Consider the following 24,605-nt stretch of genomic DNA (forward strand, 5'->3'; position numbering starts at 1 on the left):
GGAAATGGTCGATACTTAATGAGAATCCGTAACTAACGTTTTCAAAAAATACTTTATTGTGAGATTTTCAGTAAACGATTTTACAAAAACGCAACACGTGTTTCGCCATACAATGGCTTCTTAGGGCGTGTCTTCACTGACAGGCCTGAAGTGTGAAAATTTCATAATAAAATGTTTTTTAAATACGTTTAAAACTGTTACCTCGAAAAATGTGAGAAAATTCCACTCTGTTGAAATAATTTTGATTTATTGAAAAAAAAAGACAAAGATATATTACAACAAGTTAAAATATATATAGTCGTTCGGATTGTCTTATCTAAAATGGGAATTCTGTCATCCATCATCCATCATCCATCAATTTTAGAGAAACTACAATAGGTTTGAAATACGTTTCGTTTCCAAGTATATCACCAACCCTCTTTCAACATTACATCAACACTTCACTCTAAACATAATACAACTCTTGAGATAATTTTTTTGTTTTCACGATCTTTTCTTTGGCTCTATTTCCGCTATTCTGTCATTGAAGTTGATAGTAAGGTCATCAAAAAAATAGAAATATTGATAACATAAATTATAATAAATATCAGTTGTATAAGTGAAATATACAATAAATAATATATACAGTCTCTTTTTCATTCTATGAAGAGAAATCCAGTGAATTTATATAGGTGCATTTGGATATTTGAATGAAAATTCTCAATGAAACTGAAAAAGTGGATGCAAGCTGAACTTATTGAGCAAAGAACTGATTTTTTTTTCATATATTTAACTACTACTGGATGGTCATAAAAATATATCACTGAAAACTCTCAAATGAATTGTGTTTAATTGTTATTCTGAATGGATGCAATCAATGGATGCAATACTAAACCATCAAGCTATATTTCATTTCTTATATTGGTTATGGATACCTATACATCCAGTTGACCAACATAAGCAACATACTTTTATTACGAGTAGAAGCTACATACATTTTTCGTTTCAATAGAATATAACGATGAATATGCGATTTTATGATGTGATTCTAACTCAACTCCTACACTGTGACATAGTTTCCTAACTGATAATATGACGATTCGCTTTTCATGATAGTAGTTGGAGTTTCAAATATAATATGATGACTTAAGTACTGCTCGGTAAAATCTAGTGCAACTATATATAAATGAAATAAATGAGCAAGCATTCCACTCAAAGATGAGGGCTGATATGGGTCTGTTTTCATTTCAAGTGCCACAAAAATTGGTCAGCTCAATCAAATTATTTGTTATAACAATTATGTAACATATTTTTTGCCAGACACAATTTTTCAAAAACAGAGTTTTCTGGTTTTGATGGTTTCTTTTTTATGTTGTGAGGTCAGTTGGTGTTAAATAATTTCCAATCTCTAGATTATTAATTTTTCGTTCATCTAAAAACGTGATTAGTATAGTTAGAAATAGAGTAAACAGAGAAACACGATGTAAAACTACTTCTGTTTATTAGTCGCAGCGTTGCCAGTTGCAAACAATTTTTATAGAGTGAGGAATGTGATCATAATTTAAAGCAGTAATGACTTTCCTACCACGTAGTAACTAATGGCTACCTCCATCAAGCGTCTGTTTATAATATAAGAAATCTGAAGAAAAAACAAATTTGTCATAAAATTCCTGTACATATTGTCTCTGATGTCGAACAATGGCCAAAATCATAGGAGAAGCGGTTTGAAAATCGAAAATCGAATAAAAAACGAAATTAATAAAAAATAACAAGTGAGTGTTGTATCCGCAGATTCCTCTATGAAGCGAGTCATTTACTTGTCTATATGAAGTCAATCCGAAGAGCAATATGAATACTAAGTACCGGGTCTGATAAATTTACTAGTTTATGCCATATAAAAGCTTCCACTTATAGGTACCACTTATGATTATACCTCGTATGAGTTTATCTCGCCGCTTATACCCTACAAAGAAACTGCCGACGTTCGGTGACTATTTGGTTTTTATGCCATTTGAATTGACTTCTATGGAGAGACATGTTTCAAATGTTTGAAAAATTGATTGTGAGACACAGCATAAGCAACAACTTGCTTTGAACTCTGAGATCAGCCCCCTTTGATTATTTTTATTGATTTTGAAGTCATATACTTATGAAACACATAATGAATGAGTGAAAACAATTAAAGTATGTTTAATTTCTCATACAACTCAGTCACATTGATATGAATGTTAATACAAACAAATTTCAATAAAAAAGATGAACAACAAATGAGGTTCGTTTATTAGGAAACACCATAGAAACCTACAGAGCATCGCCAAACTTTGACTTGGTACACTCATCATAAAGAAGTACTGCAATCGTAACTTTCAATGTCACCAAGATAAAAAAGGTATCAAATGACATTTCCTAATCCGTCTGATGAAAACTAAATACAAAAAGAATAATTTTTAGAATGTGAAGCATATAATATGTGTTGAATGAATATATTTTTTATGAACCGATTGAAAAAATATGAGAAGTCACAGAATGATTGATTAGGTGAATTTCAATCATGTTGATAATTTTTCCTAAACACCCTAAAAATATGTCGACAATTAGGGGTCTGAAACCTTTACAAGGTTAATTCTTCAACAAATTCAAAAAATGGAATGAAAATATTATTAGGGGACCGACATTGAAATTAAGAGTTTAACAGTCGAAGTTAACGATTCGGTGTCGAATTATTGAAAAAGAAAATATAAATAGACTTTTTGTGCTCCCACAAATATTCCAGTACACTCAGATTGATTGTAAATAATCAACCTATACAATTTGGAATTATCTGAATTTATTCATATCGAAAAAGTTCCTATCTGTTTTTGTTTTCATCTGAAATCGATGAATTCGTGATTTTTTTTTGTGATATCACTATGTCTTTGTCATTCATTAAAAAAAATCCTCAATGATTTTGAAATTGAGTAGCTGCAGAACTGTAACTGTACCTACAACCATACCTTCATATAAACGTATTAAAAACGAATAAAATAGTTGACTGTGTCAGAACTATTTGGCAAATTTTTCTCGAAATGAAATACCTACAAAGAGTGGTATGAGCATTATAGGAGAATGCAAAAGTTTAAAAATGTATTTCATACCAAAAGTCTACCTATATGAATCCACTGGATCACTTTCTTTCCTCAATATTATTTTCCTCGATAGTTGTAGTGATTGTAGAAATATGGACATGATTTTCGACAGTTTTTTCGTCTTTATGATTTATTCTTACTATTGTGTTATGACTGGCACTTGCCACGTTCAATTTTTTCAACTTTTTCTTTCGAAAAATTACTCTAAGATAATAACAAGGAAAAACGACACATTTTCCTGCAGGTTCCTCTGCATCTATGTACACCCCTCTGACTAGTAGTGAGTTTGAACATCTGCACAGAATCAAAATGATCAGACAGACCCAATGCGTGATCCAACAGCTAAGTTCCATATTATCTGAAAATGAAAAGTAATATATTTTGACAAGGAAACGCATAGATTCAAATTATACTTTCATACAGGGCTATTCAAAATTGAGTCGATCATCGGAATCTCGTAAACGGTAGAAGATACGGAATGAGGTAAATTGAGGCAACGTTGCATATTTTTAGTAGCTATTGAATAATACCAAAAAAGATACACATGAAAAATTAAAATTTTCAAAATTAAATTTCTGGCGTATTTTGTTAACACTGGAACTGGAATTTAATTTTTTTTTAAATAAGCTTGAAAAAAGTGACGGGCGCTTGATATACAAAAAATATGGCACAAAGCGCGTACGCTTTTTTCACAAAAATACTAGTATTTTTTTTCTTTTTAGTTCGATGTTCTTTAAAGGCGTGTTTCTTATTTGTTCAAACTATATTTACTTTTCATTTTTTAGTTTCGTATGCTATGAAAGCGTATTTTTTTTCATTTTCAAACTATGTTTATTTTATCTAAACTTTGGGATCAATCAGCCGTACATTGTTTAGAAAAATCACCATTGATATTTTCCGATTCCGCAGCTACCAAGCCCAAGGAAGGCAGCAGGCGGCAGACCTAGTAAAAAAATACTTTTCTCAAATGAGGAAATACATGTAAAGTGAGTTCGAATTATATCAAGGAGGTTACGTACAGCGCCATCTGCCCCCGAATAGATGAAGCAATAATGTCGATAATTCTGTCAAATACAAATCTTGAGCATTCAAATGAGAAAGAAGAGTTACAAACAAACAAACATACATACATACAGGTGAAGCTAATATAAAGCGTGTAATAAAAACAGCCAACGAATAGACTCAGCTTTGCCAAAAAAAGAAATGATTGGCTTTGATTCATCCTGTACTATAGGAAAAAAATGTTCAGATTATTATCCGATAACTAAAAAACTATATGTCGATAATAACGTCTTCACAAAACAGATTCTTTAGATGTCTTTCCATTCAAATGAATATAGATCAGCTTTTTGACGCCATTAAATCAAACGTAACTTCTGAACGGCTTGATAATGTAATATTTTATTATTTGAAAATACTTTTCAGATATTCCATTTGAAAAAACCTACCTTCGATACACCTCGGTTGTACTGAGTAAACTATACATTACTGAATAATTCGAAAAAGCTTATTTTTCTGATGTATAAAACTTTTTTATGAAGAATGTTTCAAAAACTCCGATTACGAGAATAGACAGTGTACACATGCCAACTAGTTTCGAAAACCTACTAATATTACGAAATAAACAATGCATTTCATAAACTCTCTAAACATCAATCTGAATTTCTTATGAATCCGAATAGAAGTAAAATTTCACTTCTTTCATTATAATAGGGAAGCCCAAGCGGGGATTTCGGGATTTACTAATGCGCGGCAGATTAATATACAGGAGTACCTCCACCAAATATGAGCCCCATATATAAGGCCGCCTGTGAGGGGTAAAGGATCAGATTAGTAAAAAAAAATTGATCATCAGAAATTCTCGAGCGCGTCAGATTAAGGTAGGGTGAGTTAAGTACCTGCTAAAAAGTGTATATTCCAGTAATCTGACAATTTGAGAGTGACGTAAAGAAAGGGGAGGACAGCTAAGTTGTAAAAAATTAACGTCAATTCGACATTCTTGAGCGTAGCTATTTTTTTTTTGTTTTGAAGGAAATCATTCAAGGATAACGAAAAATATATAATCTGACGATTTCCTCAAGCCGCAAGCCGATACCTATATTTCCTTCTTCGAGTTTCTATTCCTCTATTCTTCATTCACTTTTTCTCTATCTATTACTCTCTCACTCCGTCCCCACTCTGAATTTTGTTGCCATGACGCCATCACAGCTGATCACAGAGACTCGTTCGTGATGAAGATGAAGATTAATTAATCAATTAATTGATGGATGTAGCCGTTGTTACTACGTGGTAGGAAATCATGATGAAGAAAAGAGAAATTAAACTTTCTGTTTTTACCACTTTTATTTGTAACTGACGTTACTGCAGTTCCGTCCTATAAGGAAATTTTTAAACTTATACAATATATAAGGTCATTTTTAAACAATATATAATATATAAGTTTGAAAATGTCCTTATAGGACGAAACTGCAGTAACGTTAGTTAAAAATAAAAGTGGTAAAAAACATAGAAAGTTTCATTTCTCTTTTCTTCAATTAATCAATTGATTATAGAAAATTTTTTGAGCATTTAAAAAAAATTATTTTCTTATAAATACAAGTATTCTACTTGAAAAACATACACTTATTTATTTGCATGCTATTTCCTGAGCTTCTCAAATAATTAAGTTCAATGAATTTAAAAAAAATATATAAAAAATATTGGTTTTGTCAAATTAAGCGAATCCCTCTAGATAATCCTCAGATTATGAGACAGCACGTCTAAAACATGAAGATGAACCATATATATCTTAATCTGACGCGAATTTTTTATTGCACATTATAATAATGGCCGCGAGTTTGCGTCAGATCGAAATCGTCAGATTATTGAATGGGAGCTTTTTTTTGCACTTAACACCCCCTTAGAAAATTTGACGCGCTCGATTAAATTTATTTTTTTTTCACTTTTAACCCTTACGTGCAACCACCCACATCATGCAAACGATCAGATTAACATACCAACATCATTAAAAATACGTAGGACATTGATGCTATCAATATCTGACGCGCTCGAGTATGTCCATGCAATAGTATTTTTTTACATATTCAAAAATCTATAGCCGCTTCCCCCACCGATGAAAAGGTATATAATATATAACATTTTTTTCTTCTTATCATCTAAGCTTTGCAACCTAATATGTCTCAATGACACTCGAGTTAATCCCCATTTTGCATCGTGGGCTCCCCTGCTATTACTTATATTGTGTAGAAATCCTGTGAATATCTAATTCGACCTCATTACGAATTTTTGAAATACAAACGGAATAGAGAAAAGAGTTTTTCGTATAATTCAGCGTTCATAGCTGTTTCAAAAGGGCTTTTTCTTGCAGTCTTTGTCTGAAAGTTACTTCTTTGTATGATCTACACATCTTTGTATAGAGTTGATATTTTTTGAAATTGATTGCTTCCTTTTTTGTATCAAGATGGAGAAGTGGAAGGCCAAAAACTTTTTTCCCAAGGATTCAACTATAACAAATACTGTCATATTTTAGTACCCCATTGGATAAAAAGAATTAAAAAGGGGATGAAGGTATGAAAAACTCTAAAAAATAATGCTCTACAGTACCTACGACTTGAGAGTACGATATTGTGTTTGCGTTGATATTAATTTTCTGTCTTACCTGGTAAGAAGAAAATATTCAGTAAGTTCCATATTCCCCTCCAAACATTAACAGTTCCAAAGAAGGCGAATAAAATGAAGGTGTCAGCAACAAGCAGTCTTGAAAAACCATTCAGTCTTTCGCATGTATACCGCATAGCAGGTTGTAGAAGAAAAGCGAAGACCACACAAATGTATCCCAAAATCTGAAAAAGGTTACATTATTCAGAATGAAATTTAGGCCCGTTTCACAAAGAACTGAAGATCAGTACTGACAATCTATTCTAGTTCTAGCTATTGTTCCAGATATGTCGTACAGACATTCGCGTATGATCGGTCATTTGTTATCAATGTGCCAGTAGATAAAACGGACGTTTTCACAAAGTGCAAGGTTGTCTTTGAACAAGTTTTCGCTGTTCATTTTGTTGGATTGTGCACCAGATATGAAAATATCTAGAAGAAAGGCTTGCTAAGAACAATTTCATTACGATCCTGAACTTCTAATAACAGCAATTCAACAAAAAACGTGTATTAGGGACACATATTCGAAAGAGTTACTACAAACATCGCTATGCAAAATAATTAGGCTTGTAAAGATATGGCTGAATTCTGATGACACTGAACAACATGAATCATTGAAAAAATTGAAGATGAAGGTGATTGACAATGTTTCATGATGAATTTCACTAGTTCGGACTTCCATTGTCTACTATATGAAATGATTTAAAATCCCTGAAACTGAACTAGTTGTTTCAGGGATTTCAAATCATTTTATATAGTAGACAATGGAAGTCTAAACTAGAGAAAAATTGAAGATATTTCACTTTTAACTAGAAAACTTCAGATCTATTCTAGTTTATGATACAGTATTAGTGTGGATTGTCTCGTAAAATAGAAAAAAGGTAACTTAAGCAACTTCATTTAACCTTTCCATACAAATACATCGTTTCCTTTTTCTTTTCGTTCTACCAATCTTTTCATGCACGAAGTTACTAAAACGTAATGTCATATATCACTCCCATACCTGTGTTGATAATTGACCGTTAGCGAAAATGTGAAAGTACCTATCTGTATTTGTATCTGTAGAGTAGGGAGGGTGAGTGTAAGCCCACAGCACTTAGGCCATATTGTTACCCTAGGAGTTGTCCTCCTAGGTCAGTGGTCGCCAACCTCTTCAATGTGTTGAGCTACTTTGTTAATATTGGAATAAACAGCGAGCTACCCACACGGAAGCCACGTAACGCAACGTAAATGAAATAATCCACAGTTAATTTATCATTATATGTATTTATTTTACTATTTAACTGGTAATACATAATACATAGGTACTAATAATAAACTAATAACAAAATAACTAATATTACTAGTACGTACTTGTTCATAGCTACATTCCTACCTATCAAACGAAGGTGTTTGAAAAATAAACACAAACTTTTATCCAGCCACAACGGCATGTCACGTATGATTTAAAAATAGTTAATAGTAACAACAAAAAAGTAACGCACTATCATGAACATAAGCATTGAAAAATAAAAAAGCACGTTCAATGAGAAGGCTGACACTCAGACTCATCGATAATTTTTTTAATGTTTGCAGTATAATTTGATGCAGCCATTCGAATACAATTATCCAAATGTTCATCTGTAAGTCGATTGTGATATTTGTTCTCAATAAACTTTATATTGGAAAAAGAAGATTCACACAAATAGGTTGAACTGAATAATGCTTTCACTTTCAAGGCAATACGACATAGAACTGAATATTTGTCTTTACTTACAATAGGCCAGATACATTCAGTACTTGAGACTAACGATTTTAAGGCTAAATCATTTTGAAACTCAATGACTTCCATTTCTGTTGCAGCGATGTCTTCTCCAAAGTTCTGCATAACACAAGTTGCAAACTGTTGGATATCAATTTCCATGAAGGGTGAAACAACAAACTGCGCTACTAAAGCCATTTCATTGAAATCCTTAAAACGATTTTTGAAGTTATTCTTCAGGGTAGACATTATTTCTACATGATATTTGTTGTCATAGGGTTCTAATGGATTTTGAGATATTTCTTCTGAAAGAATAGGAGAATGCTTGGCATCGCTGTTAATTAGGTTTTGTTCCCAAAACTCCAGCTTTTTGATAAATGCTTTCATATCAGAAATCATTTCCGCTAGTTCTTTGTCTCTCCCCTGAAGCTGCAAATCAAGTTCGTTTAATTTCTCTGTAATGTCCACGAGAAAACCAAAATCTCTAAGCCAGATTGAATTTTCTAGTTCCGTAGTCGGTTCATCGCGTTGTTTGAAAAATTGAACTATGCCAGATAGGACATCATTAAAACGTTTCAGCACCCGTCCTCTACTTAACCATCGTACTCCAGAGTGAAGGAGTAGGTCCCCGTATTGACAGTCAACTTCATCGGCCAAGGTTCATAACATTGTTTAGTTTCAGGAAATTTCCATATAATGCTTGCTGATGGATAATGCAGTGGTAACACAGAGAAATTGCGGAAAAGTTTCATCTTTACGACATAACGCCACCAGACCCTTATCATAACTCACCATAGCTGGAGCGCCATCGGCTGTCAAGCCTACCATTTTCGATATCGGAATTTTCTCGGAAGAAATAATATTTTTTAAATGAGAAAACAACTCATGTCCAGTAGAGTGTCCTCTCAGTGGAATGAACTTCAAAAGATCTTCTTTAATCGTAAAATCACTAAAAACCATCCTGACGAACACGGCCATCTGGGCAGTGTCAACGACATCTGTTGATTCATCCAGTTGAAGTGAAAAATGAACACAGTTATCTAAGTCAGTTCCTATAAATCAGGATTCAGACACAAAAAAGGTATGTTTTGAAAACATACACATAGGGTCTTCCAACAGGGACTTCTGGATTTTGACAATTGATAACGGCCATATTGTTGAAGCTACATATGTCAAAGGAAATGTCATTTATTCAGCCTGATTTGCCAAATCACCATGGACGGATATAGCATTCAATAACAAGTGCAAAATGTGTGTTCTGTTTGGGCAACGTACCGTGCGCTTTGCCCATTTTATGGTCGCAAAATTATCCTACCGAGAGGAGTACACACAATGTGGTGGATATATTTGAGTCCGTTGTTTCAGTAAACGATCGGCCAACGTCAATGAAATGCAAGATCTGCCGAAAACATCGCCGCTGTCTGTGAGAGTGTGCAGATTAATCTGAGGCAATCGATTTCGCGTCGCTCACAAGAATTCGGCCTTTCGCAGACCATAACTTGGAGAATTTTGCGTCGTGACATGAGTCTGCACACGTACCAAAATTCGACTGATCCGGGAACTGAAGGTAAACGACCATAAACAACGGCGTGTGCTCGCTGAATGAGCTCTGAAGTAGTTGGCAACTGACCCTTTTTTCATCGAAAAATTATTTTCAGCAATGAAGCCCATTTCTGGATGAATGGGTACGTGAACAAACAAAATGTCAAATTTGGTACGATACCAATCCATATGATATCCAAGAGCGTCCAATACATTCCAAGAAAGTCACCGTTTGGTGTGGATTTTGGACGTCATCGGTCTATATTTCTTTGAGAACGACGTTGGCAAGGACATCATTATCGACGGCAAGCAATATAGGTCGATTATTACCAACTTCTTTTGACCTGAATTGGATGATCTGGACACCAACGACATGTGGTTTCAATAGTACGACGCTACGTGCCACACAGCTCATGCCACATTGAATATTCTGCACGAGCGAATTGGGAGCATGGTCACCTCTCGTGTAGGCGATGTGAACCGGACACCAAGATCGTGCGATTAGAACGCGTTAGACTTTTTTTGTGGGGTTTTCGCAGGTGTATGCGAATAAGCCACAAACCACATTGGTTTTCAAAGCTAACATAATCCATGTCATCGGTCACATTTAGCTTTATTGGTGCGCCAGAGTCATGGAAAATAGGACGTTTCGGATGCGGTCCATCCAGAGAAGCCGTGGCGAAAATTCGAACGATGTTATATTCCACACATAATGGCATGAATAGGTCTTTCATACGAATAAAAAGTTTCGATGATATCTCACACACACTTTGTTTTATTTGAATTCAGAGACGGGAAGCGCTTAATGAAAGACCCTTTGTTGTTAATTTATTGAAAAAACTATGCATCGAGATTAGATTCCTATATGTTTTGGACTTATTCGTGAGTGTTCTTTCAAAATCAGCTGTTATTTCTGGATAATTTTTTTTTCGCATTTGCAAAGAATTACCAGAAAAATTCGATGGAACACAAAACGCTAGTAATATTCTATAGATTTAACTTTTTAGGTAATTCCTCGAAATAAAATCAAGAAGCAACAAATGCCATAAGCAAAGAGAACCGTTCTGTTAAAAGTATCACTAAAAGTATCCCAAAAATTGACTGGTCTCTCCAATAAAGTGCTTTCTTTGTTTTTCACGACTTTCAAAAGTGGTGAAAAATCTCCTACCACGTAGTAAGGGTTACATCCATCAATTTATTGAAGGAAGCAAGTACAGCTAGACAAGCCATATACTATTTCAAACTGAAAATGAAGTACCATCAAGCTTCCTTTCTGATGAGAGTTTTGTTGAGTTTTCCATTTCATTCCATTCATCATATTTTTTAAATTTCAATCAAGCTTCCGTTCTGATAAGAGCTCTGTTTAGTTTTCCATTGCATTCCATTTATTATATGGAAAATGTGGAATATGATCGAACTATGTCTATGCCATGGAAAATGAATTCAACGCAAAGCTAATTTTATTTCTTCTCACGGTATGACTCAAACTTGGTATCATAAAATGCAATTACGAAGCAACGAATACCCTTTTATTCAAATATCAATCATTTAAAGTACGATTGACTGAGTAAGATCAGTAAAATTAGGTATTGATTGATACCGTCCCTTCATTTAGTTCTTGAGAAATGTATCGTACTGCAGAGCAATTTGTCAATTTTAAGTACTAACATTATTCATTAATGAATAGAACGACCTTCGTTGGGAATTGTGCTTGTTTCGTTGTTAAACAGAAACTTCAATCGGGAATAAGAGTGGGAGTATGTTTTCATTTAATTTTTTCAAATAAAGATAAATAGGTAGATATTTATTCATTAAAATATAAACATTAATTTTGGATTTTGATGGCAATGAATGAATAAATATTAATTGAATCAAATAATCCTGATTACATAGAATTTATGGCAATAATAGCATTCGAACTGAATAAAGATTTAATGTATTTCATGTTCAAATATGGAAATGAACACCTATTAGTTCGGTTGAAACAAAATTAATAAAGACAGTGATAAAAATATAGCTTAATGAAATGAAAATTAACTCAAAACAGCTTCTAGTCATTTTGTTTGATGTTCAATAATTGAATACAGTTCGACGAGAGACCCTTCACAGAGTAACTAAAGAAGGAGGACAGTGATACGAATACGGTCCTAACATTCGAAAGCACATAATGTCTATCTAGACTGTACTAGAAGCAACGATGAATCATTCTTGATGGATTGACGTACACTGCATAGATTATTCAAGATGAGATGGAAGCAGAGAATATTTTAGAAACATTATTGATCGGTATATATAAGTACGTGTGGTTACTAATTTAAGCAGGAGATTTCAACGTTAATTTCGCGACGAAAGATGGAAAACTCTTGGTAAACTTTCTACAAGATAAATTAGTACTGAAATTAACCGAAATGAACCTATCACAAGACATGGAACAACTATCGATACAGTTTTCTTTAGACATCTTCATTCGAAAACATATGTATCCTATTCCTCATACCATGATCCTACTGTCTCGGTCTTACAATCAATCACAGTAATTACTAATGTATCCGATAATGAAAATAATAAACAACTTTCAAAAATGTTAATTTATCAATGAAAACCCATAATAAATTTAAATATTCCTGGAAAATTAATATATCTATATTATAGTGTTCCATTCTTAAACGACTTTTTTTTCTTGGTGCTACGTAAAAATCTGATAATTTATAGAAAAAAAATTTCCGTTGAAAATAAAAATTCTAAGTCAATTAGAGGCTTCGCTCATTCGAAAATTCGATTTCACATATGAATAACACGAGAAGTTTTTTTTACGTTTCAACTCGATTTATCGGAAATGATTTTTTTTTAGAAAAACTAAGTGTGCAGATTTTGTAGGGAATTAAAATTGCTACAAAAAACTTTCTTCCAGCAGATACTTTCCAATCAACAATTTTTGAGTTGTAGAGCTGGAAAAGTGAATGGTAATTGAAACCTAATTTTCAATCCTCCAGTAACTATCATTTACAATAGACGCGGTGAAGTTATAAAATTGTTATAGATTATAATTTCTATTTAGTGAAAAAATATAAACTTCATTGTTCGAGTATGAATCATTAGAATTACATTTTTTTTTTCGTTTCTGAATTGTTGGTAACAATAATGTTTGCTTATTAGCATTCGCATATTGCTCTCTGAGCATTGCTACAAGTTTTGTTTTCTGTTCCTCATTCCTCGTTCAGTAGTATCATATTCGACGAGTACATTTTTTCAAATTGTTGAGCATGTATTATAATCTTCATCAGATTTCCATTGATGGTAGATGCTGGTCGTTGCTGTGCAGCTGTTTCCGTCGTGGGAATATAAGGAAAAATTGCATGATGGCGCTCCTAAGGTCAAAATACTCCGAAGGTAAAATAGAACTCCCCAATCAGAATTCCGGGTGGGAGGTGATTCGAGGGCATTATCCTGCAGAAGTTATTCGAAAGCCACTATTTCTCACAGTCAACATCAGTTCACACGGAAATAGCATGGTAACAGACGCAACTTTGGAATATCTCTTTTTGTCAGAAGCGATATCTCCTGTCAACGAGACGAAATACTGGAACTCCAAAACTTTGATGGTATGTGGTTCAAAATAATATCATAGAAAATCACTAAATTCATATGATGCGGTTATCGACCACCAAGCGATACACAATATAGGGCACTATTCTCTTCACTTGCAAACATCACTGACTTTCTGCAAATCAATCATCCCAGTGCCGAAATTTCCATATTTAGTGACTTCAATGTCCATATTCGGTGACTTCAATGTCCACAATATCAAATCGCTCAAATTTTCAAATATCAACGATGAATAAGATCACGGAGCTAAGGCTTTTGCAACAAGCCGCGGACTTACTCAGATCAAAAATGCGCTAACCACGATTCCTGACCGTGATGGAGAATATGCTAGTCTTCTGAATCTATATCTAACAACCAATCTAGAAATTTACATAGTCACCGTAAGGTCTCCATCGGGATTTTCTGATCACAAACTCATTTCAGTGTTGAGTTAATCACCAATGAATATTGGGGAACAATCTCAGCCGCGCAGAATTTGGCATTACAGATCTGCTAAGTGGGAGGATCTTCAAGACCATTTCCAAAATGTCTCCTAGCTAGATGTTTGTTTTAGCTCTAAAAATCAATCTATTTGTGCTTCTGCAGTCGCGGAAGTTATTGCATATATTCTTTTTTCAATGAAACGAACTTCTAACAACAAACTTTGGCTCAACAAAAATTGCGAGAAAGCTTTCGTCGCCTTCAAAAATTTCACCTACCGGTAGTGGGACAAAATACCAGTGCTGAAAACCAAACTAGATTTGTTAATGCTCGCAACAGCTGCAAACTTAGGATAAATGAAAGCTAAGAGCTTTACAATCAGAGAATTAGGGATAAGCAAACTTTTCGTCAAGTCCAACGGATCTAGATCCTGCTAATCAAAACTTTACAAAATCTACAATTCCACCACTAAAGCAAGCGAATGATTCTATTGCAACAACAGCTATAGAAAAAGCAAATCTACTAACTAAACAATTTGCATCACATTCTACAGTCGATTTTCTGGGAAAGGCACCACCCACTACTTTTACACTAGAATCCACTATGCCGAAAATAACTTTTCGGCAACGTCTAGTCAGGAAAATTCTGAAACAGCTCAGTATCAACAAGGCGTCTATTCCTGATGAAGTGCTTGTCATCGTACTTAAAAAGGGTGCAAATGAACTCGCACCTGTATTTTTCAGATTTTTCAACCTGTCTTATAAGAAAGAGCTTTTTGCTTTCTGCTGGAAGATTGCTCGCGTTCAGACTATTCCCGAAGAGGCAAAAAAAATCTTACAAATAACTATAGACCAGTCGCTTCACTTCCAGTGATACCAAAAATCATAGAGAAAGCCGTAAACCACCATATCCTTAAATATTTGGAAGACTTCAACATCTTGAGCGGTCATCAATATGGCTTTCGAAAACAAAGATCAACAGGCGTTTCATCAACTATCGTTTTTCACCCATATTTGGAATAACGCAATCGAAAAAATGGAGAGTCAAGAGCTATAGCGCTTGACATTTCTAAGGCCTTGGACCGTGTGTGGGATGAATGTTTGCTGGCCTTTAGCTTCCCGAATGAAATTTCCCTGCAAGTGCCATCAACGTTGGTTGATGGCAGAGTGTTGGTTAATGGACATCGATAGTCTTGGCACAATCATGTTGGAATTAGAAAAGCCGCTTCTCAAAAGCTTGAAACACTGTTCAGAACCAGAAAACTGTACACACATCATCGACTTTTGATGCTTTTTAAATCTCAGATCAGACCATTTTTGGAGTATTGTTCTCATGCATGGAGCTCTGCCCCTAAGCATACCCTGAAGCTGCTGGATTATATCCAGAAAAGAGCCATCTGCCTGATTGGATCGGAGAAAAGTTGGAGATTTTGTTTCAGTTCAATAGATACTTCACTGTTCAAGAACTCTTTCATTTGAAAAACTGCATTTATGTGGAATAAACTTCTTGAAAACGTTTTTCCAAATGGATTTAATCTCCAGCGATTTAAATCCAATGTGAATCGATACTTTCGCACAGGCATCGCTCTTAGAGCGCCTTAAGGATTTTCCTGTAGTGCTTGTATTTCGTCCTTAAAGAAATCAATTTAGAATCCAATTTTAGAAATTCAGTAGGAAGTTGAACTCGCTCAAATCCTACAAATTTTTAGTCATGAAGGAAACAATCTTATTTTTTTCATATCAACACGTTTCAAATTTGTAGTTTCGCTAACTTTTTGATTAAAACATACACTAGAAATAAAGTAAAAAAATTGATCAAAACAGAACTGACACTCAAAACAATTGGTCATCGAAGTCATTTGCATTCAGCTAGTCGAACCTATAATATACTTTCGGAGTCCATTCGACAGGCAGAACATTTTAAAAAGTTAAAAAAATTAATTAAAAAATTCGTTTTGGACGAACGACATCAAATTACTTTGTTACTAAGAGCCTGACGTCCTAGTAACATAGTATGTTGTTCTTTTTTTTGTATTGGCAAATCCTGTTGTTTGCAATGGTTTGTAGTTCTTTTTGTTTATTATTATTTTTATTAACTACTACATACAAAAGTTTTATTTACTGTCTAGATTATTTCTTCTGTATTTCTTTTTTGTTTGTTGCTATAGTTTATTTCATAAAATACGTATATTTTTTAATCGAAAATTTTGGCAGTTTCATCGCATACAAGCTCTGCTTTCGCGATGTTCTGTGTTGGTGTTTATTTGTATTTATTTGTATATTATATATAATATAATCGATGTAAATAAATTAGCATGTGAACAATTGACAAATAAACATATATTATTATTATTATTATTAATAATTTCAATTTTGATCTCCGAGCTCACATTATCATCGAAAAGTTATCAACAATAAGGTTCTTCAGACAAATGCCAGAGATGAGTGCTGAATTATTTGACACTGTTTCTGAAATTTCCTTATTGATCATTTTATATTACAATAAATTTCAAAAAATTCTAATTCTTGCCGCGGAGCTTGAACTGAAAAATGAGCACAATACCATGCTTATACATACAATAATGTTATAAAAACACTGATATGACGAAGCCCTTGGCTTTCTACCCTGCAAAGTGAAAATTGTTTCTAGAAGAAAATTTTCAAGCGATAAATAGCTTTCGGGAGCCATCGTGAATAGTGTGTCGGTCCAGGATCTTCAAAAGTAGTATTTTTCGTGGAACAGTTTCCCTAATACACCGACGCTAGTTTGATTAAAACTAGAAGTTTGAAAATAGAAATATGCGCGAAAACTTGAATTTCAGTTCATTGATATTACGATATCATAGTAAATATGGATCGAAATTTATCTATACGTAATGTCGTTTCTTAAATTAAAAATTCAGTAATTATGTAGAATTCATTGTAAATAATATTTATTATAGAATCAAGAGTTCCAATCCAAAGAAAATTTGGTATCGCTGAATATCAACCTTTCCAACTCAAAAACTGTTGATCGGAGAGGTTCAGAGAACTTTTTTGTAGCAAATATAATTTCCTACAAAAGCTTGATACTCATTTAAAAAAAAAGTTCGATACCGAGAAATCGAGTTGAAATAAAAAAAAATCCTGTGTTATTCATATTGGAAATCGATCTATTGAATCAGCTGAGCCTCTAATTGACTTTAAAAAAATAAAGATTTCTATAAATTGTCTGATTTTCAGGTAAGACCGAGAAAAAAAAATATCGCCTGAAATATAACACCCTAATGTATATGCATATATATGTGTATATTATCCATATATGAACATATACTTTGTCAGACGAACGGTGTGATTATTGCTTTAGCTAAGTGCAACTCTCCTTCGGATTTCTCTGACCTGAGGCCCATCACCATCCTACCTTGTCTTTCAAAAGTTTTTGAGATTATCAGAAAGGATCAAACTTGCAGCTTTATAAATGATCACCAAATCATCAAACCCGTTCAGTCCGGTTTCAGACCTCAACACAGCACAACCACAGCTTTACTTTCCATCACAGACGACCTCTTCAAGGATGTCGATGAAAGCGAATTAACTTGTTTAGTACTTCTGGAACACAGAAATACTTTCGACACTGTTGACTTTGATATCCTGTGAGATACAATCAGCTTCTTCGGTTTTTCTGTGAATGCGATGTCTCTGTTTAGAAATTACTTATCGAACCACCGATCTCAAAGAGTTATGGTGGACGGTATCAGCACAGAGACTCTGTTCGAAACTGAAGATGTTCCTCAAGGATTCATTCTTTGTTCTTTACTATTCAGCTTATACATTTGTGATTTCCATCATTCGGTAGAAAAATGCAACATTCATCATTATGCAGATGATACCCAACTGTATTTCTCTTTTCAATTCCCTGATGTTGATTCCGCTCAAAACCTTATTGATTAATCGAGATCTACAGATCATCCTTAATATTTCATCAGCTCATAAATTGAATTGGTGCTGCAGGTTTTTCCGGGTTTTCCTGCAGCTGAAAAACAAATGCGCCACTGGAATCAATGAAGTCGCCCCGGAGCGCCAATTAATTTTTATTGTTGTTTTTATTTTATTTTCATCGTTGTTTTAATAAAATGTTCGAAGTTCAATAAAAAAAAATGAACTCAAACTCTAAAAAGTCGGCAGTAAGGATCTTTGGATCGAAAAGATTGAGAGATATTGCTAAAATTAGTCTTCATATTCATATAAATGGTGACGTTCTGCCTTTTGTAACTGTAGCAAAGAACTTAGGCCTGTGGCTTGATTCTGAACTGTGATTTACAAAATATGTTAGCCATTTACCCAAATGTCTTTTGACGTCTCAAGGCAACTGTTTCCAAATCGAGACTTACCAAACAACTCAAACTAAAATTATGTGAGACGCTAATCATTTCGAAAGTTTCATACTTATTGCGATAGCATTAATGGCCCTGCGTTACTTCAATCTGGTTCCATCCGTCTTCAATGAATCCAAAACAGTTGCCTTCGTTTTTCTTATTTATTCGAAAATACTACCACTGCACCTACTCACAATCACCAACAATGTCTTGAACACCGGACTGCCACATTATTCAATGAAAAAATTGAATCATTTTTCAAATATTAACAGCTTTTCCACTAGAAACAGGTCAGTGCTGGTTATTCCTGAACACTGGTCTTCTGCATTTACTCGCAGCTTCTCATTCAACGCAGCTAAAGACTACAATCTCCTGCCCTGTGGATTTAGATCCTAAACAAGAGCATTTATTTGAGTAGTTCACTTTCCTCATGATGACCGTGGCGCATTCGTTTACACAAAAGATTTGGTGACCAACTAGTAATTATTTTTTGAAAATGTATGTATGTACTGTAATTTTCTTTCATTCTTTTCGAATTTAATTTTTTTCTCTCTCGAAGGTTGAGTTTAAAAACAGCTTTGCTGACTCTTCCCCCATTCACCTAGAATTTTATAAGTTTGATGGAATACTATGAGGATGATGGTTACGCTGTTACGCTACTGCTCATTCATGTACTACCACTTATCGCAGCCATTCGCATCGATTGCTGGTAATTAGTGGAATAGTAAAATAATTGAAAAGTGTAATATATGTAAGAAGTATTGGGTTATTACTAAATAAAGTTGCTAAATTTGATTAGACACACTGCTTTGAAATTTGGTAAATATTTTGATAAAATATCTCCAAATGAAACCAAATACCATTTACTATACTCACCAAACTACCCCATGATGATATTGTAAAATTGTCTGGGAAAAGTATGATATCCAGCATCAACCACACTCCTCGCCATACGAAGACAACTAATGATCCTACGATCAGAACAGAAAATAGGCAATCTAATACGTATAATGACGTTTTGTCTCCCACCTGAAAAAAAAATGGAATGTTCAGTCTTGAAAAATATTAAAACTTGTTTAATGAACGAAGTTAAAATCATTTGATATGAAAGTTGAGAAAATCAAAAAATTATAATTTTCTATGAATCAATATCACTCGCAAGGTTCGATTTAGAGAAAATAGAAAAAAATACGATTCGACAATGTATAGAGATTACGAATACTTTATTATTGGTTACTGCAGATTACTTCTACCTCAACTTTTGATCCCAGAATGTATTAACAGTCAACTAACCTATAACATTGTCTGAAACTATGGGTTTATCCCCTCCAATGTCTGAAGAAGAGCGTATTTTCGCTGTCGTCGGAATAATTCCTCAGCGTCTTTCTGCTTTCAACCTAAGACTTATCTTAAAATCTGCCAATCGCTCTACCTGATAATCCACCAACAATAATGTCGAAGCACTGTTGTAGAAAACAGAATAGGATTGCGATCTTTTCGAAGCAATTAGTTTGAGAAACTTGGGAAGAAGTCAAGTGAACCATTTTACAAAAATGGAAGAAAGCTTATCCAAGTCTAATTGAGACAATAGAAATTCCAGACACTCCTGAGTCAGACACTGCGCAATTAGTCCGTGATCTGCAATCTATTTAAAGTAATATCCAGTCTTCAGAAGTTGGGAAATAGTTAACTGATGGGAATACAAATGAAGAGATGAAGAGATCATTGACCTTGCCGTGCAACAAGCTAGTGCTGAAGAAGTGGAGTTAGGTGAAGAAGAAAAAGAGGAAGACGAAAAGATCAGGTTGACTTCGAGACTGCCCTAAATTACTTGAAACAACAATCAATACTAACAGTCATGTGCTTCTAGAGAAATGGCGTGAAGCATCCAAATCAGGGTTCCAGAAATTGAAACAGAAAGACATTCCTGATTATTTTAAGTTGTTTTAGCATGATTTGAACATGTTTTCATATTTTACTCATAACACAAACACATTTTTATCATTTATTTGGCTTTGGTTCGTTTATTTTGGCTTACATAATGCATACATCTTTTATATGTAAATACATATCCCAATACATGACTTAATTCCTTCTCCGCTGATTATACGACTTTTTCAGCGTTCCAACTGTTTTCTTGTCCCGTATAGGTGACGAGCAGTCGAGGTGCTACTCTATATTCAAAACGTTTTTATATGTGATGAAAATTTTGTTCTGGGTAGAAATATTTGAAAACTGAATTTCTGATATTTCTCCTTATTATTCTTGATGGATTTTTCGAATGATTTCTTAAATGAATATAAGCAAAAAGATGTATATTCAAGGACTCCAGAAAATTTGAACACAATTGTCTATTACATTGGCTACTGCAGAAAGCATTCTCGATTATTTTGGTGTTTTTTTTTGAAATCACGTTCTGCGTATAAGGTATAATGAAATGTTTTATCGCTCACTGGTTAACCAGATCTATGAGAAAGATGAGTTGAGTGTTATATTTTTCTCACGTTATCATATTGAATCGTTTGCATAAAATGCATTTCAAGTTTGCTTTTTGTTCAGGATCTACAATCATTCTGTTTACATTTTTATTTTATGTTTCGTTGTAAACCGGATGTTGAATATCAAAAAGGAAGAAACAATTCCGAGAATTAATAATGGATGACACCAACCTTATTTTTGTTTCTGAAAAAATCTCCTTGCTCTCTGGTGGGCGATATTGTCTGAGGAGCATTGAAGGATGCTGTTTATGCTTCAGTTGAAAGATATCTTGTAGTTCCCGTTTCTCGTCCTATTTCTTCCCGGTTTCATTCATGACTCTGTCCGACCTCCGCACGTGCGTATAAGGCCGGAGTCACCAATGATGACACGATAATAATAACATTACCTGAACCCACATATAATGATGGATGGAAACCAAAATGCGAAATGACAAATTTTAATATTTAAAAATTTTGAAATTAGTTATGGAAATTTTCATTTCGAATAAAGGATTGCACTAGAAAATATTGGTCTTGGGACATGTTAGTCACAAAGTGAAATTTCAAACAACACACGCGAGGCATTCCGTTTTGGAAGAGTATGACAAAGTCGTTGAAAAATTACTAGTAATTGACAAAACCGTTTTGAGTGAAAAGTTTTCAAGAAGAAAACAACAATTCTGATAGGCACTGGTGAAAATATTTCAAATAAGATGAGAGAGACTCCGTGCTGTAGTTGAAACCAGTAGAAGTTGCAGTAGAAACTGCAATGCAAGACTGAGGACGAATCTCGTCCCTATAGATGGTGTATCTACTTACTCAGGCTTGGTCTTCAGGGACAGTTGAGTAAAATAGTGCATTCGTGGTTCAGCCAAGTACCACTGACGAGACCACGGTGGGTCAAAATAGGGTTATCTGGTTTTGGATCACCAATGCTTTGTTATTTGAACTATTTGCCTTGCAGTGAAAGCTACAGTGAAACACAGAAGCTGTTGAAGTTTAGCTTTGCAAGCCCTCGGCTCTGAAAAGCCTCGTTTATATTTGATATTCGTGGATTGTGTGTTCTATCTACCACAAAGATGGCGACTTCGTAAGGGAAGATGTCGTCGACTCAACTTACTTTCGTACTCTAGATACGATCGAGTTCCAGGGTTGCCAAAACAAAACAATAACGATCGTTTCAACTGATGTATTAAACACTAAAACTGAATAGTTGAAAATTGGCCAAGTGGCTACAATCAGCAACGGGAGCTGGAGATTTTTGAAATAAGAAATATAAGTTACACTCATAATATAAAAGGTTTTTGGTTCTGACTTCCCTGGATAAAACCGAAACAGACCAATCAATTTTACTTCGACACGATTTCAAGAAGAAGATTAGAGATCAAAAACATTTGTTGGATATATATCAAAACAAATTCAAGATTATACATAATGACCTGAAATTACAGTAGGAAGAATACAAGAAAAAATTGAATTTTGATTATGTAACTACGTAATACCAAGAACTCAAGGTCTAATCTAGATTACGTAACTAAATGCATTGTTTCCGCAATTTTCCCGTAGTTACTAGTTTTCGGATGGCTAGAAATCACAACATCAGAATCGTCGAGGGTTTTGACATGTTAATTCCTCGTGAATAGAAGCGGAAGAATCTAATAAACATGTCAATTATGGCAATAATAACCACGCGCGAATGGGACTAATGTTATTAGTTGTAAGCGAATTAACAATTACGTTTGACACAATCAAAGGAGACATAAAATATTGTATAAACTGTAAAAACATCCGGAAAATAATCAAAAGAAATGAAATAATAATAATATAACAACTATATCATGAAGAAACCATGCGAATACACAAATCGTAATCAGATTATGAAATACTACTGATGAATATTTTTTGAAAATCATATCGAGGAAATGAGTTTTCCGGTAACTAGCCTTCTTTCATAAACGAACAGAAACCTTTCTGAATCTTCAAGAATCTTGTGCAAAAAAAGGATAACCAATGTTTTGTATTCTATCGGTTAATAACTTTAAAATTGTAGAGGCTTTCAGGGAATAAATTTGATTCATTATCAAATACAATTTTGAATATTTTTATTTCAAGGATGTGGTTTGTTTCCAATGAGAGAATCAAAATCTCCATTAATTGAAAATTCAGTCATTTGAACGAACTGTCTGAAGGCTAAATGTTATAAAAATTAAGAAACTGCTGGAACATGTCCTAATACCATAACTCTTCATCGCATCTATTCATTTACTTAGTTGTATCAACTACGAGATAGTTGAAATATTTCAGTATATGCAGTTAATATTGTTTTATAGTAATTGAATATCAATATTTTTTCATACATTTTTCAGTGTTCCACGGATCGCAAAAATGTTTAATTTCATGAATATATTGAAGGGGTTATATTTTTAGGAGTGATTAATTTTTGGGAAAGGAAGTTTTTGGCTTTCTACTACTCCATATTGATACAAAACAAAAAAATTGGGAATTTTTCAAAGAAAGGAAGGAAGTGATCAATTTGAAAATTAGTAACTCTATACATGGATGTGTAGATCATGCAAAGAAGCAACTTTCAGACACGAACTGGAAGAAATCCCTTCTGAAGAGCCCTAAGGCAAGTGTCTTACGGCGAAACATTGATGTCTACCAGTGAGGATGACAGTGTTCCATGTAAGTGCAATTTGTTACCATTCATTTAAAGTAGAACTCCTGTGAATGATATCTGATTTCATTCGAGCAACGAATGTTTGGAATACAAACTGAGTAGAGAAAAGTATCTTCTGTATGATTCAGCGTTCATATAAAAGTATTTGTTCCGAAAGAATTTTTTTCCTTCATATAATTCAATTTTTATTCGAAAGTAGCAGTTTCAGAAGGGCTTTCTTCCAGTTTTTGTTTGAAAGTTGCTTCTTTGCATGATCTACACATCCATGTATAGAGTTACTCATTTTCAAATTGATTACTTCCTTTCTTTCTTTGGAAGATTCCCACATTTGTTTTTGTATCAATATGGAATAGTAGAAAGCCAAAAACTTTTTTTCCCAAAAATGAATATATTATAATATATTGGACAAGTTGACAGTAATCATAAAAATCACACCGATTCGATAAGAGTCAAAGATATAGACTGGTTGTGAGCGTGATTATTGAAGTTATTAATTTTCATTCAGTGCAACTCATTAACAGCTACACGTCCTCAATAAGTGGGTTACTACCCTCACAACACAATAACGTCATCACAATCACGCGAACTGAGCTCATTACATTCACTCATTGCTATAACTCATGCCCTTCTTAGTCTAGAGCTAACTGGGGACTGGGGATCCCACTGCCACTGTTGATGGATGTGTTTCTTATTGCTGTTGCTCCCGTTATTCCCAAACAAGCAACCCTTGCTAGTTTGTTAATAATTGGGGTACAAGGAGTGCAATCTGAAATGTAGTTCTGAACATTAATATTTGTAAGTATCCTGTTACGTCAGAATCCATATCGGAGAAAATAATGCAGAGGATCAGAACTTTCCACCAAGCGACTCCTGAAAACAGAAGACTCACAAGGCGCTCTGTAGTGTGTACACTACAGACGTGCCCAAGTCAAAAAAACAACTCAAACAAGTTGCCCCGAAAAACAACTTCAACAGCACAGCATCAGCAATATCAGCATCAAACCCAACATGAGTCAAGCGATAA

The 24,605-nt window shown here is 34.0% G+C and overlaps 1 protein-coding gene across 2 annotated transcripts in view; it reads right to left on the minus strand.

Moving 5' to 3' along the window:
• Nucleotides 1-243: 243 nt before the first annotated feature.
• fusl (transmembrane protein fuseless) overlaps nt 244-24,605 on the minus strand; it is a 53,352-nt gene continuing 28,990 nt past the window's right edge. The window contains exons 3-5 of one of the 2 annotated variants that reach the window (XM_074173207.1): nt 19,301-19,453; nt 6,763-6,946; nt 244-3,462 (exon numbers count right to left, since the gene is read on the minus strand). In XM_074173207.1, the coding sequence (XP_074029308.1) occupies nt 3,143-3,462; nt 6,763-6,946; nt 19,301-19,453 (657 nt within the window). In that variant the 3' untranslated portion in view covers nt 244-3,142. The remainder of the gene's footprint in view (nt 3,463-6,762; nt 6,947-19,300; nt 19,454-24,605) is intronic. The other variant, XM_023162067.2, reaches the window with a different exon arrangement.

The sequence above is a fragment of the Leptinotarsa decemlineata genome, unplaced genomic scaffold (genome assembly GCF_025532065.1).
Source record: "Leptinotarsa decemlineata unplaced genomic scaffold, Ldec_3_MD MMD2_tig00000218_RagTag_RagTag, whole genome shotgun sequence".
Lineage (NCBI taxonomy): Eukaryota > Metazoa > Arthropoda > Insecta > Coleoptera > Chrysomelidae > Leptinotarsa > Leptinotarsa decemlineata.